The following is a 17,996-nucleotide window of genomic DNA, read 5'->3' on the forward strand; positions in this document are numbered from 1 at the left end:
TATTCTCATAACAAAAGGCCATAATCATGAAGGGGTTGCATGCCTTCAACTCCCACTGAATGAGTCAATGGGAGTTGAGTGCACTCAGGACTGAGAGGGATCAGGGCCAAAAAAATTAGAGATGGAAAAGGCCTAAAATATCTACCTAATGAAGTTGGATTGTTACCTACAGTAATTTGCTAGTGGCTCTGTCTTCTCCATTTTTAAATGACTCAAGTATTGATGCTTCCCCACGTTCCTTACACTGACAGTCCACAGTTTAGTAGATTTCACCATTAGGGAGACTCATGATATTCTGCCTACATGTTCCTGCTTAATAACATTCAGTAACTCTTAGTTATACCTCCCTGTTACACCCTTGAAACAGAACAACAAGATCTCAGGAGACCAAAGACCTGTTGGGCTGACTAGGTTCCATCCTCAACCCCATCTTCTGTGTGTATGTTGCCTGTTTAGATTGCAAGCATTTTGAGGCAAAGACCCTTCCCTTGCACTGAACATAAAGCCCTTATTTACACAGTGGCAATAGTTTTTTAATATAAGAAAAACAAGAGTCCACCGTCCTGCTAGGGTAGGATTCTTCCTTACAGACGAATGAAATAACTCTACATGGTTATCAGATATCTCCCATATTCCCTGGTAGTGAGTTTGTCCTTATATATGTTACATTATATACAAACTTAGATCACAAAATAAGATAGTCAACTGGTATGGATGAGAAAGATGTGGAGAGAGTGTACTAACTAAAAAACAAGATGCGGGTGTGCGCATAAATACACTAACATATTTTCGTACAAAGTCTCAATGTATATTGACTTTGATGAGAGTGCCTATCTGAAAGTAAAGCACATTTATTTACCAAATGTGATAATCACTTCTCTCTATTTGATCTGCAGGGATTTTATGCATTTTAATTTTGTTCTCTTTAAATCATATTTCTGCTTAACAGGACTCCAAACTAAATGGAATCCTCTAAGACTCAGGAGGAATCATGTGCTCTCAAATATTGTCAATGTATTCTTATGCACGTTCGCTCCCTGGTGTCCACTTAAACTGGTTTCATTACATAGCCAAATAAGGTTTTACAATTATAATAATTATAATAATAGCCACTGGTTCTTGAAATTTGAGAGAAGCTCCGTAATAAACATTTCTTGTTTTTTATATGCTTCTGAACCACCATTCTTATTTATTATTTAGTTATATATTGCACAACGACATTCAGAACCATTTTTCTTAAAGATATAGACTAATATTGTATACTACTGACATAAAAGGAGCTGTGACAACAGAAAGAAATAGTGTATTCCAAAACCACACATCTGTCATTTCATTATTATTAACTATTACAGTAAATTACTCTGGAGGATTATGATTTTACACTGACAGACTAAGATTATTTGTACAATGGTATATACTTTATTTGGGCATGATTCTGCACTCTGATCTTAATCCAGTAAAGCACTTGGTCCAGTAAATCAGTACATACCTGCTTAAAGTCAAGAACATTCTTAAATTGATTTGCACTTTGTACACTGGGATCTAATACTGCTGGAGCAGATTGAGATTCAAGGAACTGTAACCAGCTCCTTGAGGTTCCTCCCTTTTCCTGCACCAGGCATATCTTGGTGTAGGAGAAAAGAATTAATTGTTATTAAGCAGTGAATTGACTGAGCACTGTACATAGGAAAAACTCCACAAAACAATGACTCACATACTGAGAGTCAAATTCATTGCTAGCGTAAGAAGTGGCCCTAACTCCATGGGGTTGTAGCTGCTTCTGCCAGTGGTGATGATTACAGTGACTGTGGAACATCTATTACGTATGTAACAGAGAAAATAATTTATAAATGGAACACTGGTATAATCAAAACAAGCCATAAATCCAACTTAAAAGCTAGGCTCAAAACTTGTAAAAGAGTAAAGATTCAAAACGGAAAGGAAATAAAAATTAGGTTTAGAGTAACGAATTTTAATTAACAAGTAGATTGTAAGAAAAACTCCCATTCTGGTTAATTAAAAGCTTCTACCTCCCCTCCCCCAAACACACCGTCCCAGCCCTCTCAACCTTTCAGCATGTTTTCCTTTGCTGAATCTGACGATAATTCACAGTGTTCTGCACGTCTAGCCAAGGTGTCCTCTGAGTTAACTTCTCATGGGACCAATCAAGCAAAATACTGACTACTACACACAGCACTTTACTCTCTTAATATCTCCCTAACCTTAACATGCAATGCCCCAAATGTACCATTAAATTATAGAACCAGCAAAAACAACTGAAAACACAGTAATGATGTTCTTGTGACAGTGTAAAGACAGAGAAGAGTACACATTTAGTGTTCCTAGACACACATTAAAGAGAAAAAATAACTTGTCAATGGAAATAGCAACAGAACAGCTACAGTGATTTAACATGGCCTGTATACAAAGTTTTATGGTAATGCTCAAAAAAGTAAGTGTAAATTATTAGTCACAGAGAGGAAAATAATTTCAATATCAATAACCCCACTTCAGCAAAGCACTTAAGCACATGCTTAACCGAACTACATGCTTAAACCCATCCTTATTCAGCTAAGCATTTGGCAAGTGCTTAACTGCTTTGTTGAAAGGGCTGGACTTAAACATGTGCTTCAGTGCTTTGCTGAATTGGGAACAACAGCTTTATGACCGGGACTTGGATGTTAGCAATGTATGCTAGAATATGAAACCATTTCTTGTCACTTCATAAAACAAAAAGGCTATGGTCAACTAGATAGATGACTTGACATTCTTCGAAAATATTTAAAAATAACTCAGTTAAATCATAGTTTCTGATGTGTTTTAACTCCTCATTGTATAACGAAATCTCCAGCCACTGAAAACAATTAACTATAAAAATGGCTAAAATGGCCAGCTTTTGCAATAACTTTAAAGGAATTAATCCAAAAATGTGATCTGAATTCCACTGAATGCCTGCCATCTACAATTTTGAATGCAGCGGTTTTGAATGGAATTTCATTTCCATATCAGCCATCAATGGATTAGAAAGATAACATCAATCACTGGTTTCTGAAAGGCATACAAAAAGGACTTCACACCCCAGACGATGTCCCAGCAGATGCTATTTTACTAGAATGTGCCATGGCACCAGATGCGGGTGGGTATGCCCCACAAGTGGGAATACACATACAGAGGCCACAGTGAAGAACATATTATTCACTGTAATCTGCTCTCTCTCAAACACGATCTGAGTCACTTATCTTGAAACTGAATATTCTAAATTAACTCATGCCCTTACAAAGAACAATGCTACCGGGGTAGAAGGGACAGTGGCTGGCTGGCAGGCAGCTGTGCAGACAGCCCTGGAAGCATACTGAAGCTGCTAAGCAAGATGTCTCAGTGAGCTTGTACAATGCCTGGTGGGCTGTTTGTTACTGTTCCTTTCAGCAGAAGCGGCACTCTAGCCACTGCCTACAAGCACTTGGGGATGGCAGCACATGTACTAGCTGAATGCTGCCCTGGCGAACTGGATGTGAGAGTTGGCATGTTATTCATCCTTTGCTGAGCACTCTTGTGCATCATTGTGGCAGCTACCCTGAGATATTACAAACAGGAGGACTCTCCTTTATATCCTCTTCAAATAGTTACACGCCGGTGCAGCCGATGATAGAATTGGCCCTATGGCACTTGTACATCTTTAATAACACTCCCTCTCTCACTCATTTTTATTACAAAGATTATGCAAAATTATAAATAAACAAACAGATAAATTACATTAAGAGGACATTATTAAGCTTAGGAAATGCCAGAATTAGGATTTCTGGGTAAAGGCTTACAACGTGACTAAATTTGGGTGAGTTTCCATGGGGATGGCAAAAGGCACACCCCTCACACTAAGGCCACCCCCTGCCAAATTACAAGTTCCTGCTCTAAAGTCTTAAGGTACTACAACTGCTTGAAGAAAAGATCATCAGAATATTTTTTAACATAGGCAAAACAACGTATCTGCCCCTTCCTCCATTCTCAGAATGGCTGAACCCTTTTGGCTGAAATTTTCTGAAGAAACTTAGCCTGATGCAGACAACCAACATGGAAAATTTCAACCCAGTCAGTTACAGGTGGCAAAGTTATAAGTAACTAAAGACAGAGTCTTATAATACAAAGTGTTTGGCAGCCCTGCCTATAATACAACCAGTCCTTAATATCAGTAATTTGGGGAACCTACTATATATATTTTCCCAGGGGAAAACATCTGTGTGTAAAAACCTCCAACTCATGTCCACATATGTAAAATGCAAATTAAAATTCATTTTTACGGGGCAGAAGTGCTATAAGTGCAGATTGTTAGAAGACCACAGTTAAGAACATTAAGTCTCAAGAAAGTGTAAAGTGTGGAGGACACTGTTTAAGACAGTAACCTTCAAAGGACAGGAATAAGCAGGTCGGAAGAGTTTTGAAGGGCAAAACACCACTGAGTTGTGATTCAAAGCTGGAATAATGATTTATAAAGGCAAAAGTATGTAGGTGCAAACTTGCAGTGTTACAGTCAAAACAAAGGGTGTAAAAGCCTAAGGATGGGGAAGAAAAAGGTTGACAATTCCTTAGGGGAGCCAGAAAGAACAAATCCCATTACAGCTAATGAACAAGTGCCAAAAGTCTGTAGACACATTACTCAATACACTTGGCTACGTAATTCTTATCACAAACACAGAACTTCATGTGTGATAATGGATTTAGACATCTGCTTGTAAAAACAAACAAACAAACAAACAAACAAAACAAAACAAAAAAACCCCCTTGTTTTCCAAAACATTAAATTATCTTTAGCTTTAAAGGATATTGTCAAGATTAGTTTTCAAAATTTAAAAATATCTTCTGTTGTTGCTTCTACAAAACCCCCTCTTTTGAAAACTTATAAGTGAAACATGTTTCTTTACCCAAAACTATTTTCCTCAACTGTGCATGCACATCCATACTCATACACAAACAGGTAGACACACAAAGCTTCAGTATGTTATTTTGGGATTGATCAACTGGGCATGGGCTACTGGCTCCATTAAAAAAAAACCAAGAAGCATGGTGAAAAAAAAAACACAAAAAGAAACTAATGCAGGTCAAATTTTGGACATACTAATCTTTAGTTTCCCGTTAAGATTGAGAATTTTTAAATCTAACTGGAATCTTGCAAACAAATGTTGAAACTGTTTTCTGAACCATTTTGCACATGCAATGAATTAGTCACATTCATGTGAAAACATGAAGAGCTATTGTAGTTTATGAAAACATGGTCTAAGAACAATTATTTTAATTTTTCTCCCCTGCTTATTAACTGAATAAGAAGAGCAGTTATGGCATTTAGACTGTTAACTGTACCACAACAAACCTTTGCCAAGTTGATTTTAAGTGAGATATTAGTTATAACATTGCTGTATTTTTATGCACTAAAAATGCACCACGCACTGACATTCCATGCTTGGCTCACAACTGAGAAATTATTGTTTCCAACTACACAATCCTAAACACCATGCAATCCAAATATCACCAGACAGGACACCAGCAAGGCCATGCAGAGCTGACGTACAGTCAGAAGATCAGTGAAGAATACACACGTGGAATCATATAAAGAAGCCATCCAAGTTGGTGCAGAAAAGCTAGGTATCTGTGGAAGATTAAGAGGGAAACTTGGAACTTTCGGAAGAGCTACATTGGGAAGACTGTTGGTGATGCTCCTGTGAAGAAATAAACAATGTAGGAATACAATAAAAAATAGAACTTACAGGACAATAGAGGATTAAAGCAAATTGGGTATAAAGATATAGGTAGGTTAGCCCTTCTATAAACACTTACTTGACAGGCTGCCAGGACTCTTGTTCAAGACCTCTATGAATGGACTGGGCAATAGATGATTCCATGAGATCGACATAGCGGACGACCAAGGGAACAAAAATTTCTTGCAAGTGCTTGTGAAACTGTCCATTGCACAAAAGTACTTTAAAAACAAACAAAAACAATTCTCAATTACTCAACAGGCTGTGATCCGATTTAATTAGCTATAGCAAAAGAAATCTCTTAAAATGTTCTGGTGTGTATGTATGTATATATATATATGTAGTTCTAAGAGCAGTGATAGCATGACCCAACCTCTGTAATGAATACCATGTCAGAAAAATTCCTAAGGGCTTTTCTTAAGTTTAGATTAGTTTTATTTTTCAGTAACTATTGTTTACATGAGGAAGACAACATAATAGTGACTGTTTATACCACGGCTGAAGTTAGCCATTCCAGTCATTCTTGTTTTATATCAGGTAGTTTCTTCTACATAGTGTGACTGACTTGGAAAATAGTATGTTTGCTCATTCACAGATCATACTCTTGTATTATAAATGATAAGTACTGAATGCTCTACACACATACAGAATTAGGCCTCAATTCGGCAACGCACTTAAGCATGTGCTTAACTTTCACTATCATGAAATTTAGGCCAAATAGGGATGGATTTAAGATTGTGCTTAAGGGATTTGCTGAATCGGGGCTTAATAATTATATTGCCTTGATAGAATACTTGGATGCAAAGACAACAAACAAAACAAGTATAAACACTAGTAGTAATGAAATAATATTCCGTTATTATTTGTTATTTATATTACACTACAGCCCAAAGGCTGCAACCAAGATTGGTGTCAAATTTTGCCAGGCTGTATGCATACACATAGGCACACATGGTGCCTGCTACAAGAAGCTTCCAATACAATTCAAGACGAGAAGCAATGAGTGTGACAAACAATAGCAGGTGGTGCAAGAGAGAATGCGTGTGATGATTAATATTATGCAGAAGACTAGTGGGACACACGCTAACAATATGCTCCACTAGAAGATTCTGAATTTTAAAAAAAATCCTTATCCTCTCCTGTGCTCCCTTAATATCCTTCCACAGCAAGGTGGTGCGCTTTGGCTCACTGTTATTCTTATATTGTTTTATTTGAGTTTGTTTGCTTCTTCCATATAGATTATCCCCTTCCCAAACAGACTATCCCCAACCATCCTGCTACTTGTGGTTGTTAGTTCCTTTTAAAAATCTCTATATCACCAATATAATTAAATGTACGTAATATATAGAAACAATCCCCACAACTCCCTCTGGGTTTGGGTCCCCATCATCTATTTATACTTCCCTCTGTCCCAGGGTAGGGGACCCAGAAGTATGATCACTTGTTCTGTACTGCTCAGGGAGACGGGGTGGGTTCCTGCAGGGGACAAGAAGGCAAAAAGCCATGATCATTTATGGTGTGTCTGTGGTCTGTATCTGTGAACGTGATGTTCATTGCTCACCACAGTGTTCACTGATCCTGCTCCCCACACCCTGTCTATCTCCAGACCCCATAAAGCAGCTCACCCGGCCCTGATCCTGCAAGACTTACACATATTTTAAACTTTATGTATGTGAGTGTGTGTGGAAAGTTAAATACATGCTTAAGTCTCTGCGAGGTCAGGGCCAGTCTGGAACTACTGACCTAGCAGGGCATGTCTACACAGCGATTTGAAGCCCACGGGTGCAAGCCTCCCAGGGGTCATGTTAGCACCCTAAAAATAGCTCTGTAGACAGTGCTTTGAAGTTGGGGCTGGAGTCGTCGGCCTCTGACAGACGCATGGAACTGCCACAGCTCTGCACTATTGTCCTGACTGTTGCAAGCACAGGATGCACAATCCTCTGGTGTTTGCAGAGCCGCAAGAAAAACTGCATCAGTGGTGATCACTTTAGATAAGCTATTACCAGCAGGAGAGTGGGGTGGGGGGAGAGAAAACCTTTTGTAGTGGTAAACACCCATTTTTTCATGGTTTGTGTGTATAAAAAGATCTTCTGTGCTTTCCACAGTATGCATCCGATGAAGTGAGCTGTAGCTCACGAAAGCTTATGCTCAAATAAATTGGTTAGTCTCTAAGGTGCCACAAGTACTCCTTTTCTTTTTGCGAATATAGACTAACACGGCTGTTACTCTGAAAAGTGGGGAACATGACAGTTTAATTGAGGACAGATTGCTGTGGGACAGTGAAAACCAACTCCAGGTTTTTGGTGGCATTGACGGAGAAGCAGCAAATGGTGGAGCACAACATCTGGGCCTCAAAGCAGGGACACCAGAATGAGAGCTGCACTGACAGCAGAGGAGTGAGCGATGATTGCAACATCGGATTGCTACTGGTGAGTTGTCATCCAAGTGCGCAGGGCCATTAATTGTGACTCAGAAATATGCAAGACACAGTGGATGGATCTATAGCAGTGGGGTTCCTGAACTGCGATGGAGTGATAGACAGCATGCAGAGTCCTATTTTGACACCAGTCCACCTTGCCCAAGAGTATATTAACAGAAAGGGTTACTTTCCTATAGTTATGCAAACACTGGAGATCATCAGAGACACTTCACCAACACTAGTTTTGGCTGGTTAGGAGAGCCATATCTTTAAGAACACAGTACTTTTCGGAAAGCTGCAAGAAAGGACTTTCTTTTCCAATTGGTGGATCACCATTGGGGATGTTGAAGCTCATGAAGCTGTCCACTGACCAACTTGACAGCAACAAGGAGAGATTCAGCTATTGGCTCAGCAGGTGCAGAATGACATGTTAGTGTACTTTTAGAAGACTGAAGAGATGATGGCATTGTTTACTCACAAGATTGGATCTCTAGGAAAAATATCCCAATGGTTATAGCTGCCTGCTGTGTAGAGTCCTGCCCAGATACAAAAATTTGGATCAGCATCCAATCTGCATCCACGGTAATTAAATTGTATCTGACCCACGATCTGCACTCCACCTTTTATATGTATCTGCATTCGCACCCACACCAGCACCCTCTAGAACAGTGGTCCTCAACTGGGCATCTCTGGCCCTATAGGGGGCCGCGAGCCTGTTTCAGGAGGGCCGTGGCCCCATAGGGCAGAAGCCCCAAACCCCGAGCCCACCATGGGGCTGAGGCTTGGTGCCCTGAGTCCCCCATGGAGCTAAAGTCTAGAGCCCTGGCACTCCCTCCAAAGGAGGGTGCCAGGGCTCGGGACTCTGGGCTTTAGCCCTGTAGGGGGCACCAGGGCTTGGGGTTCAGCCCCATGGGCAGCCCCCTGAAACTGCAGCCCTCCATTGAGTACCATTACTCTGAGCCCTGTGCAGAAAAAAAAAATTGGATCTGCATCCAATTTGCAAAGATGAGAAACAAAGAACTGCATCCGGGCTGCACGTATCTGTGGATGTAAAGCGGATATCCATGGATCTGCAGGGCTCTAGTGCTGCATCCTGCATAATACCTGTGAGGTAAAGTGGGAAAAGTTGCTTCTGGGGTGAAGGGCAGAGGCGGAGCAGCTGTCTGCTGAGTTTGAACAGCCAGACGCAAGGGCAATTAGAAGATCTCAGTGTGGAGCTATATGGCTGAGGGAGGCCTTGAGAGCATTTTAACAGTGTGCCATTGTAATGTACTGTGGTGGACTGTGCTGTACTTGGCCTGCAGTTCTGGGGCCTGTTAGGAATTGTGTGGTGCTTGGTGCCATCTGTGAATACAAAACTGTCGATGCACCTCTTAATTTTGTGGGTCTTGCTGTACATTTATGATTATTACACTGTATTTATTACTGAATGAATTATGTCACACTGTACAATAACAAGTAAGTGGGTGCATTCAGTACTGCAAGGCAGTCTGCAGCATATGTTGTGAACTAATAAAGATGAACTATTTCCCACAGAATAGAATTTTATTGAGTAACAAAATCAGTGTTAAAAATCGGTGCTACTTACAAGCAAATATATTAAAAACTTAATAAATTAACAGAACAGAATGTGATGTCTTGAGGGGGCCATTTGGGATCTGGGACAAAAATTGGGGATCAGTCCTGCTTTGAGCAGGGGGTTGGACTTGATGACCTCCTGAGGTCCCTTCCAACTGTGATATTCTATGATTCTATGATGTCCTGTTCCTTTAAATATTTGAGCACTCCCCCCACAGTGCAAAGCCTCACTTTCATGTTAGTTTCACTTTTGCTGCCAGAACAATAGTTTTGACAGCAGTGAGCTGTGGAGCTCCTCTGTGTCTGCATCTCCTTCTCAGCTGGGTGCAGACAGAACATTTGGTGGTGAAGGATTTCTGTCCCATGAGTGTCCTACGCTGCCTGTGCCTGACCAAGAAGAAAAAGTAAGCAAAGAATATTATAAAAAGAGGGGGAGAGTTCACCTAGAGGCACAAGGAGACAGATGGCTGCTTTTGCTGCTGGGACATCATGAACCAGACACAGAGAGAGGGGGAACTCACAGTAAAGACAGAACAAAGGGATAGGTTGCTGCCTGGAGCTACTGCAAACAAAGCACTGAGAGGGAAGTAGGCAGCCCTATTGGCTGACCACGTGCAAGCAGGCAAACAACTTAGCCTGCACAGGGGATGTACAGCCAGCAGAGGGAGCCCAAGTACATCCATAGGAAAAATTCTGCAGTCTGCACACAGCCAGAGGAGGCAGATTGTTCATTTGTTTGTCTTTCTGCACTAACAAAAAACAGTTTCCCTGTGGCAGAGAAGTAGTCCAGGAGGTGTGAAGTCTAACAGGAGAGTAGAGAAGTGGCAACTTTGGTGGGCAATTTTCGACAAAAAACGCGAATCATGGAAGGTGTACCTTGAACACTTTGAGCAGTTTATAACCCACAACACCATTTAAATGGACAGTGAGTTTCAACTTTGCTGACAGCGATGGGTCCCAAAGGCACATGGACAAGTGTGACCTATTGTCTCTCCGACTGTACCTGGAACTGCCATGTACATCACAATTACTGCACCAGCGCAGGAACATTTTTCTCCTACCCCATTAACGAAAACAGAATGATATCGGGGAAGTGGAGCGTCAGGAGCAGTTTGCTGCTGCTCTAAGGAAGTTGTCAGAGCACTGTCAGTTTGGACAAATATTAAGTGATGTCCTGCATGACCAATTTGTCTCTGGATTATGCAATATCAAGATCCAGAAGAAGTTATTGTTTGTATCAGCATTTACATTCAAGAAGACAGTTGACGTGTTGGGATGGTTGGTGTCTGTGCTTGGCAGTACCACCTAGTCATGGCAAGAGTCATCAGTTGCATCACCCAGTGGCGAGAATCAATAACCGCGTCCCCCAGGGGTGAGAGTTGAGCCCCATTGCCCAGTGGCTGGAGTCAATAGCCACAACGCCTAGCAGCTAAAGTCAGTGTCTGTATCGCCCAGTGGCGAGAATCAGTAGCTGGGGGTATGGGAACCTGGGCCCGCTCTGCTCCATTGGGTTCCAACCCAGGGCCCAATGAAACACTAATTCAAACTATGTGACCTAGGAGGTGGGTATCCTATGCCTGCTCCCTGGGCCACTTCCTATCCCAACTTCAGTTCCTCTGCTGGTGCCACTGGTTTGCTTCTGAGTTCCCCCGGGAGTCCTCTTTGGTTAAGATCTGGAGGCTCTTCCTCTCTCGGTTGGGATCATCATTGCTGTCCTCTGCTGTTGAAGCGCCTGCGGTGGCTTGGCCATGGGGCCTGATCCCAGCCACCTGGGGCCCCAGCGGCTTCTCGGCAGGAGCCTGCACCGTGTCTGCCTAGACTGAGCTGAGCTGCTCCTATTTGAGCTCAGCACCCATTGTAAGCATGCCCAACAGGATGACCAGGCATGGCTTTCTGGGTCCAGAACTGCTCCTTAACCCTTACTCCCCAGTGTTATACCACATCACATGAAGTAGCAGTCGCAAAGGAAACTGCAGAGAAAAATTTAGCATGAACTGAGTTCATTTTATGAGATGGCGAGATAGAGAATGTAAGGAATTTCCATGTGGCCAGTGTGCACAAATTGCATGCTGAGAAAGGTTGCTGGGCAGACCAGGTCATTTGGAGACAGTGCCAGTTGAAAAGACATATTGTTGTGACCTGCCAAACAGTTCAATGACCAGCAACGATACATCCAAGAAGACATCTGTGAAGACTGAACCTAAGAACAGGATGGCAGTTGAGAATTCATAATGCAGAAAAAGACAAAACCTCTAGTGACACTACCAAGACCTAACACCATACATGTTATCAGAAGCTGGAGTGAGAGATGGCACGTGGGTTACACTGTTGATTGAAGGAGTTCCTACAAGAATGGAGCTTGACATTGGAGCTGTTGTTTCACTGATGTCCGCATCTACCTATCACCGGACATTGTCACAAGTTTCTCTGGAAGAAACCTCCACATTTTTGAAGATTGACACCTAGAGCCCTGAAAATCTGAGGATATCCTCAGACCATTTTTGTGGATCGGATATGGATACAAATTTGGTATCCGCGAAGGAATATACCAGAAAGAAGTAGGTACCAAAAGGGATAGTCCAGGTGGAAATTAACCTAGATGAAGAATCAGTTGTATTACTCTTGTATGTGATTGAACAAAAGTATCCACCATTATTTGGTAAACCTTGGCTTGAGAAGCTCAAGGAGAATTGGACCAAGATCAAGGCGATCAGGAAAGCACCTTGAAAGCTTCCAAAAATACTGGGCAGACACTTCCAAGTTTTTGAAAAAGAGCTTGGACAGATAAGCAACGTGTCAGTGAAGCTCACTGTTAATTCTGACAGCCAGCCAAAATATTGCAAGCCCAGAGTTATGCCTTACAATCTAAAGCCTCTGGTAGAAGTTGATTAGGACTGTTTAGTGAACACTGAAGTCTTGTCACTGGTTTCACGTAGGGAGTGGGCTACACCCATCATGCTAGTGATCAAGAAGGAAGGCTCAGTCCAAAGTTGTGGCGATTTCAAAGTGATGCTGAATCTAGTTTTATGTGCAGACCAGTATCCCACTAACTCATACTGAAGGTTTATTTGTTTCAATAAATTGGATTGGCTCAGTACATACTGACAAATGGAGATTGATCCAGCATCTTGTAAATATCTCACAATCAACATGTAAAAAGGCTTATTTTGTTATAACGGGTCACCTTTCAGTATCACATTGTCACTGGTCCTGTTTCAGAAAGCCATGGATGAGATCCTGATGGCATTGAATGGAGTTCAATGCTATTTGGATGACATCCATATTACAGAAAAGGATCAAGAGGATCATCTTCGAAATGTGGATGCTGTTTTGCAATATTTGAAAGATCATGAATTGGAAGTATGTCAAGACAAATGTGAATTTTTCAAACCTTCAGTTGAATACCCTGGACATGTAATTGACACCACAGACTTAATGAAATTGCCAGAGAAAGAGAAGGGTCGTTCTTGAAGTGCCATTGCCCGAGAATGTATCACAGTTGCTTCATTCTTAGGACTGCTTAACTACTATTGTATATTCCTGCCTAATCTGGCAACAGTCTTGGCATCTTTACATGAGCTGTTACAAACAAAGAAAAAATGGAAATGGGCTAAAGAGTGTGATTGTGCATTTAAGGAAGCAAAGAAACTGTTGACATCAGCTGAGGTTCTTATGCATTTTGATGCTTTGCTACCACTACAATTGGCATGTTATACTTCATGATATGTGGGAGCAGATCTTTTCCACATTTTTCCTCATGGCATGGAGAAACCAATTGCCTTTGCATCACAAACAGTCACTACTCTTGAGAAGAACTATGTGCAGAGTGGGAAGCTCTAAGCATTATCTTCAGAATTCTAAAGTTCCATATCTATTTGTATGATAGACATTTTACCTTGCTGATGGCTCATCACCATTACTTTCAATTTTTGGACCAAAAGATGCAATTTATCATTAGCTGCTGCTTGTATGCAACAATGACATGGCTACTTTCAGGTCATTCTTACATTATTCAATTCCATAAAGGGACTCAAGCACGGCAATGCTGATGGGCTGTCATGCCTAAGCTCTAGTCAACCCAAAGAAACTGCAGATAAAGTGTTCTGTCTCCATTTGATGTATAGGTTGCCCATCACTAGCACAGAAATCAACAAAGAAATGACGAAGGATGGTGCGCCTTCTCTTGTGAAAGGAATGGTGCTACACAGTATAGTGCTGTATCATAAGAATCAGGTTTACACAGTTTCTGTCACATCAATGTGAATTATCTATAAATCATAGCTGTATTTTATGGGGAATGTGAGTGACTGTTCCAAAATCATTTCAATCTCAGGTTTTAGAGGTCATGTTGGCATTGTACTGATGAAGGCCGCAGCCCAGAGTCATGCCTGGTGGCTGGGGATCGACAAAGATATTGACAGACAGGTGAAGTATACTAATGTCACTAAATTCAGCACAATCCTGGCTTAGTTCATCTACATCCTTGGTCATGGCCTCAGACTCCTTGGATACATATTCATGTGAACTTTGCCAGATCTTTAGAAGGTTATATTATTTTCATTGTAGTTGATGCTCATTCAAAATGGCCAGAAGTTTTCAGAAAGACTTCTAAGACTTCTAGGCTGAAAGGCCTAGGTTAGTGCCAGCTATATACTGATCAAATATGGCACAGGAAGCAACTTCTTCACACTGCTCAGCCAGTGTTGCCCAGCCCCATCCTGGATGGATTGTCTCCAGAGACTGATAGGGTTGTTTCGGTTTCTGTGCCCAAGCTGCTAAGATCTTTGGACATCTTTGTACCTTGTTTAGCCAATTTGGTTTACCATTACAGTTGGTGAGTGACAATGGACTTTAATTCTTTTCTGAAGAATTTCAGAGGTTCCTAGCTTCAAATGGAATTCAGCATGTACCTTCAGCTCCTTACCACCCTGCTACAAATGGACACTTTGTACAGACACTTAAACATACCTTAAGAGCTAATAAATCTATTTTGAATTGTCAGCAGAAAGTGGACAATTTCTTCCTTGTCTACAGGAACACATCACATGCTACTACCATACAGTCACCTGCAACTCTTTTCTTGAAGTGATCTTTGTGTGCTTGTTGGGACCTGCTACATCCTGAAATTGCTTCACATGTAGCGACTTCCCAATCTATGCAAATCGATCAACTACATGAGACTTGTCATCACTTTTTTTCAAGTAGGAGACTTGGTGTGGACTTGAAACTACAGATGTGGAGTGAAATGGGTACTGGAGAACATGTAAAATGGATGGGACCTGTTTCATTCGTGGTAAAACTGTCTGATGGTATTTTATGGAAATGACATATTGACCATTTGCAGCCTCGACTAGTACCGGAGTCCAGGGATGTTCCAGTAGGACTTTCTGTTCCTCTGATCGAACCTCCTTCTGTTACAACTCCTAATTTCAATGACTTGTTGGAAGAAACTTTGATACCAGATCCAGTTGATTCCATAGCACCGAGTGTTCCTCTTGTTCAGGACACATTGCCATCACACATTATCCCAAGAGAATGCGAAAACTAGTTGTGTGTCTGAATTTATAAATTGTTCAGTTAGTGAGTTGCTATTCCAGGGCAGAATAATCCTGTGCAATTTGAGAGTCTGCAACAGTCCACCCTCAACTTTTAGCTAGGTTATATAGTGTTTCATGTCAACCGCGTAAATGATAATGTATATATATGTAGGAAGTTTTTTAAAGTAGGGTGGAGGAATCTGTTCTGTTCCTTTATATGTTTGCACGCTCCTCCCTCCCCAGTGCAAAGCCTCACTTTCGTGTTAGTTTCAGTTTTGCTACAAGAACAATAAAAAGTTTCCACGGCAACTTGCTGTACTTAAATGTGTATCTCCTTCTCTGCTGGTCCAGATGTAACACAGAACTAAATGGGAAAGAACATCCTGGTGTGGAGTGGTAAGTATCAGTATGAGTCCCCTGATGCCATGGGGAACATTGAGTGAGTGGGTGCAGGGAGGTGCTATAATGGAGTTCCCCATAGACTGCAAAGGGAAGTGAGCCCGGGATTGTCAATCTGTACATCCGCAGGAGTCTGAAGCATCTGTGTTTGTTGCTGGAGAAGCCCCATTATGCCTTGGTGTATCTCCCTCTCCTTTTTCTGCAGGGATTCCAGTGCCTTTCTCCTGTCCGCTCTTTCCTTCTCCATACAATCTGAAATATTCACCCTCCAGGTCCTCTGCTCACGTTCCAATGCAGCACTGGTTTGCAAGATTTTGCTGAACATTTCTTCTCAAGATCTCTTCTTTTCATTATCTGGAGCAGGCAGTCCCTGGGTGTGCAGGGGGAAACCCTCAAGGCTGCAACCACAGCAGCTACTACTAAAACAGACAGAGGTATCATTGTCAGTATAGTCACGATAAAAAGCAAAAGTCAAGATTCAGAACTCCCTTCCCTTGCTCCTCTAAACAAGACATGCTTATTGGCACTTCTGCTTTGGAGTGCTTGTGCATGGCACCCTTCACAGCACCAGCCATGCTGACTTTCGCCTACCAGGGTGAGTGAAATGCGGAGGGAATTGCTCAGTTGCATGAAACTGAGTATTAGGCAATGGCACTAAATAGTGGTACAATTTTCCACAGATGGTGGTGATTTTAGCTGATATCATGGAGAACACAGTGGCTGCTGGTGTCCCGCAGCTGCTTGGGTTCACGTGCCACTTCCCTGTTTATTGCAATGGTGCCTGCTAAAGTTATGGCAGACTGGCATGGGGAAGCATCCTACGACGGAGGAAGAAATAAGGCTGCCATCCCTAGAAACCTTCGGGAGAAGATTGCAGAGTATCTCCATGGAAGTTTCATCCAGATCTCTCAGGAAGATTCAAGGGACAAACTACATAAACAAACTGCTCAACATGGCCACCCCCAGCTAACAGTTCTAGGGAATGAAAAGCAGATAACGCTATCTCTCTCTTTGTTGTAGCACTACCTCTCTAGTATGAGTAAATTAATTAAAAGTCAGTAGCTGTGTCTTGCTAAGTTGGGGGCACCATCAGTATATCTTTGTACGAGAAATACATTTACACACTTACCCGAGGTTCCTTCCCCCACAGCGGACTTTCCCGTGCTTGATTGCCAGAACTGACTGGACTGTGGTAGAGCCTCAAACAGATCCTGGTTTGCGGCATAGCTGTACCCCCAGTCACATGTCCCCCATGCTCCTCCTCATCCTCTTCCCCTGGCGTGAGGATGAGGAGGTCTGTGTTTCGGGTTCCTTTGAGGTATGCATGATGCTCTGTGGGGTGCTGCTGGGGTCTCCACCAAATATGGCAGCAGCTCTTTGTAAAAATGACAGGTCTGCGGCTCAGCACCAAGTTGACTGTTGGCCTCCCTGGCCTTCTGGTATACCTGCTGCACTTCCTTTGCTTTCGGGCAGCACTGCTGCTGATCTCCATTGTTGTCCTTCTCTTGCATCCCCTGTGCAATCTGCTCATTGATGTCCACACTTCCATGACTGGTCCATGGCTGTGCCTGCACAGCCTCATCTCCAGCATCCCCTGTCTATTCCAAGCCAGAGCGCATCTGAAATGTGTAGCCAGGATGCACACAACAGTGGAGAGCTGCTAGGTGTGCTCGCTAAGCTTGGCAATCAGGAAAAGGCATTTCAAAAAATCTTGGAGTCTCAAAGAGGGTAGGGGGGAAGGCTTCTGGTCTCTATGAGCCCTGCATGGTAGAGTTCACAGTTGTGACCAGCCTCAGGCATTGTGGGACAGCTACCGAAGGACTGTTAGGATCAACACAGCTAATGCAGTGTCTACCTTGGCATTGTGTCAACCTCAATACATTGACCCTGGCTCAATGCCCTTCGGGGAGGTGAGGTTACTGTGTTGCCAAAACGGGGCACTTACACTAGTGGGAGACAAATTTTACGTGCAGACACCTGCACAACTAGGTTGATGCAAGGCTGCTTACGTCTGCATAACTTTGTAGTATAGACCAGGCCTTATTCTGTGCCTCAGTTACTTGTCTGTAAAATAGGGATACATAGCACAGCTCTACCTCACAGACCATTACGATGCACTGTGAGATCTCCTGACGAAAAGTGCTATATAACGAACAGGCAGTGTGATTATTACTACTAGAACTACCACCACTGCTCTTTCCTCCCTGGAGGATGTTGGGGCCTTCTCAAAGGAATACTCCTCTTGGGAAATCCTTTGGTGGAGTACATCTGGAACAGGTGGGGGCTTCTGCACAGGAGGATATGCCGCCCCTCTCC

The 17,996-nt window shown here is 42.3% G+C and overlaps 1 protein-coding gene across 23 annotated transcripts in view; it reads right to left on the bottom strand.

Annotated features, from left to right (window-relative positions):
- CADPS2 (calcium dependent secretion activator 2) overlaps positions 1-17,996 on the bottom strand; it is a 585,486-nt gene that overhangs the window by 64,756 nt on the left and 502,734 nt on the right. For 16 of the 23 annotated variants that reach the window (XM_073328224.1, XM_073328216.1, XM_073328226.1 and 13 more), the window contains 2 exons: positions 5,827-5,968; positions 5,589-5,708 (listed from right to left, as the gene is read on the bottom strand). In XM_073328224.1, the coding sequence (XP_073184325.1) occupies positions 5,589-5,708; positions 5,827-5,968 (262 nt within the window). The remainder of the gene's footprint in view (positions 1-5,588; positions 5,709-5,826; positions 5,969-17,996) is intronic. The other 7 variants (XM_073328217.1, XM_073328223.1, XM_073328221.1 and 4 more) reach the window with 1 other exon arrangement.

The sequence above is a fragment of the Lepidochelys kempii genome, chromosome 1 (assembly GCF_965140265.1).
Source record: "Lepidochelys kempii isolate rLepKem1 chromosome 1, rLepKem1.hap2, whole genome shotgun sequence".
NCBI classification, from domain to species: Eukaryota; Metazoa; Chordata; order Testudines; family Cheloniidae; genus Lepidochelys; species Lepidochelys kempii.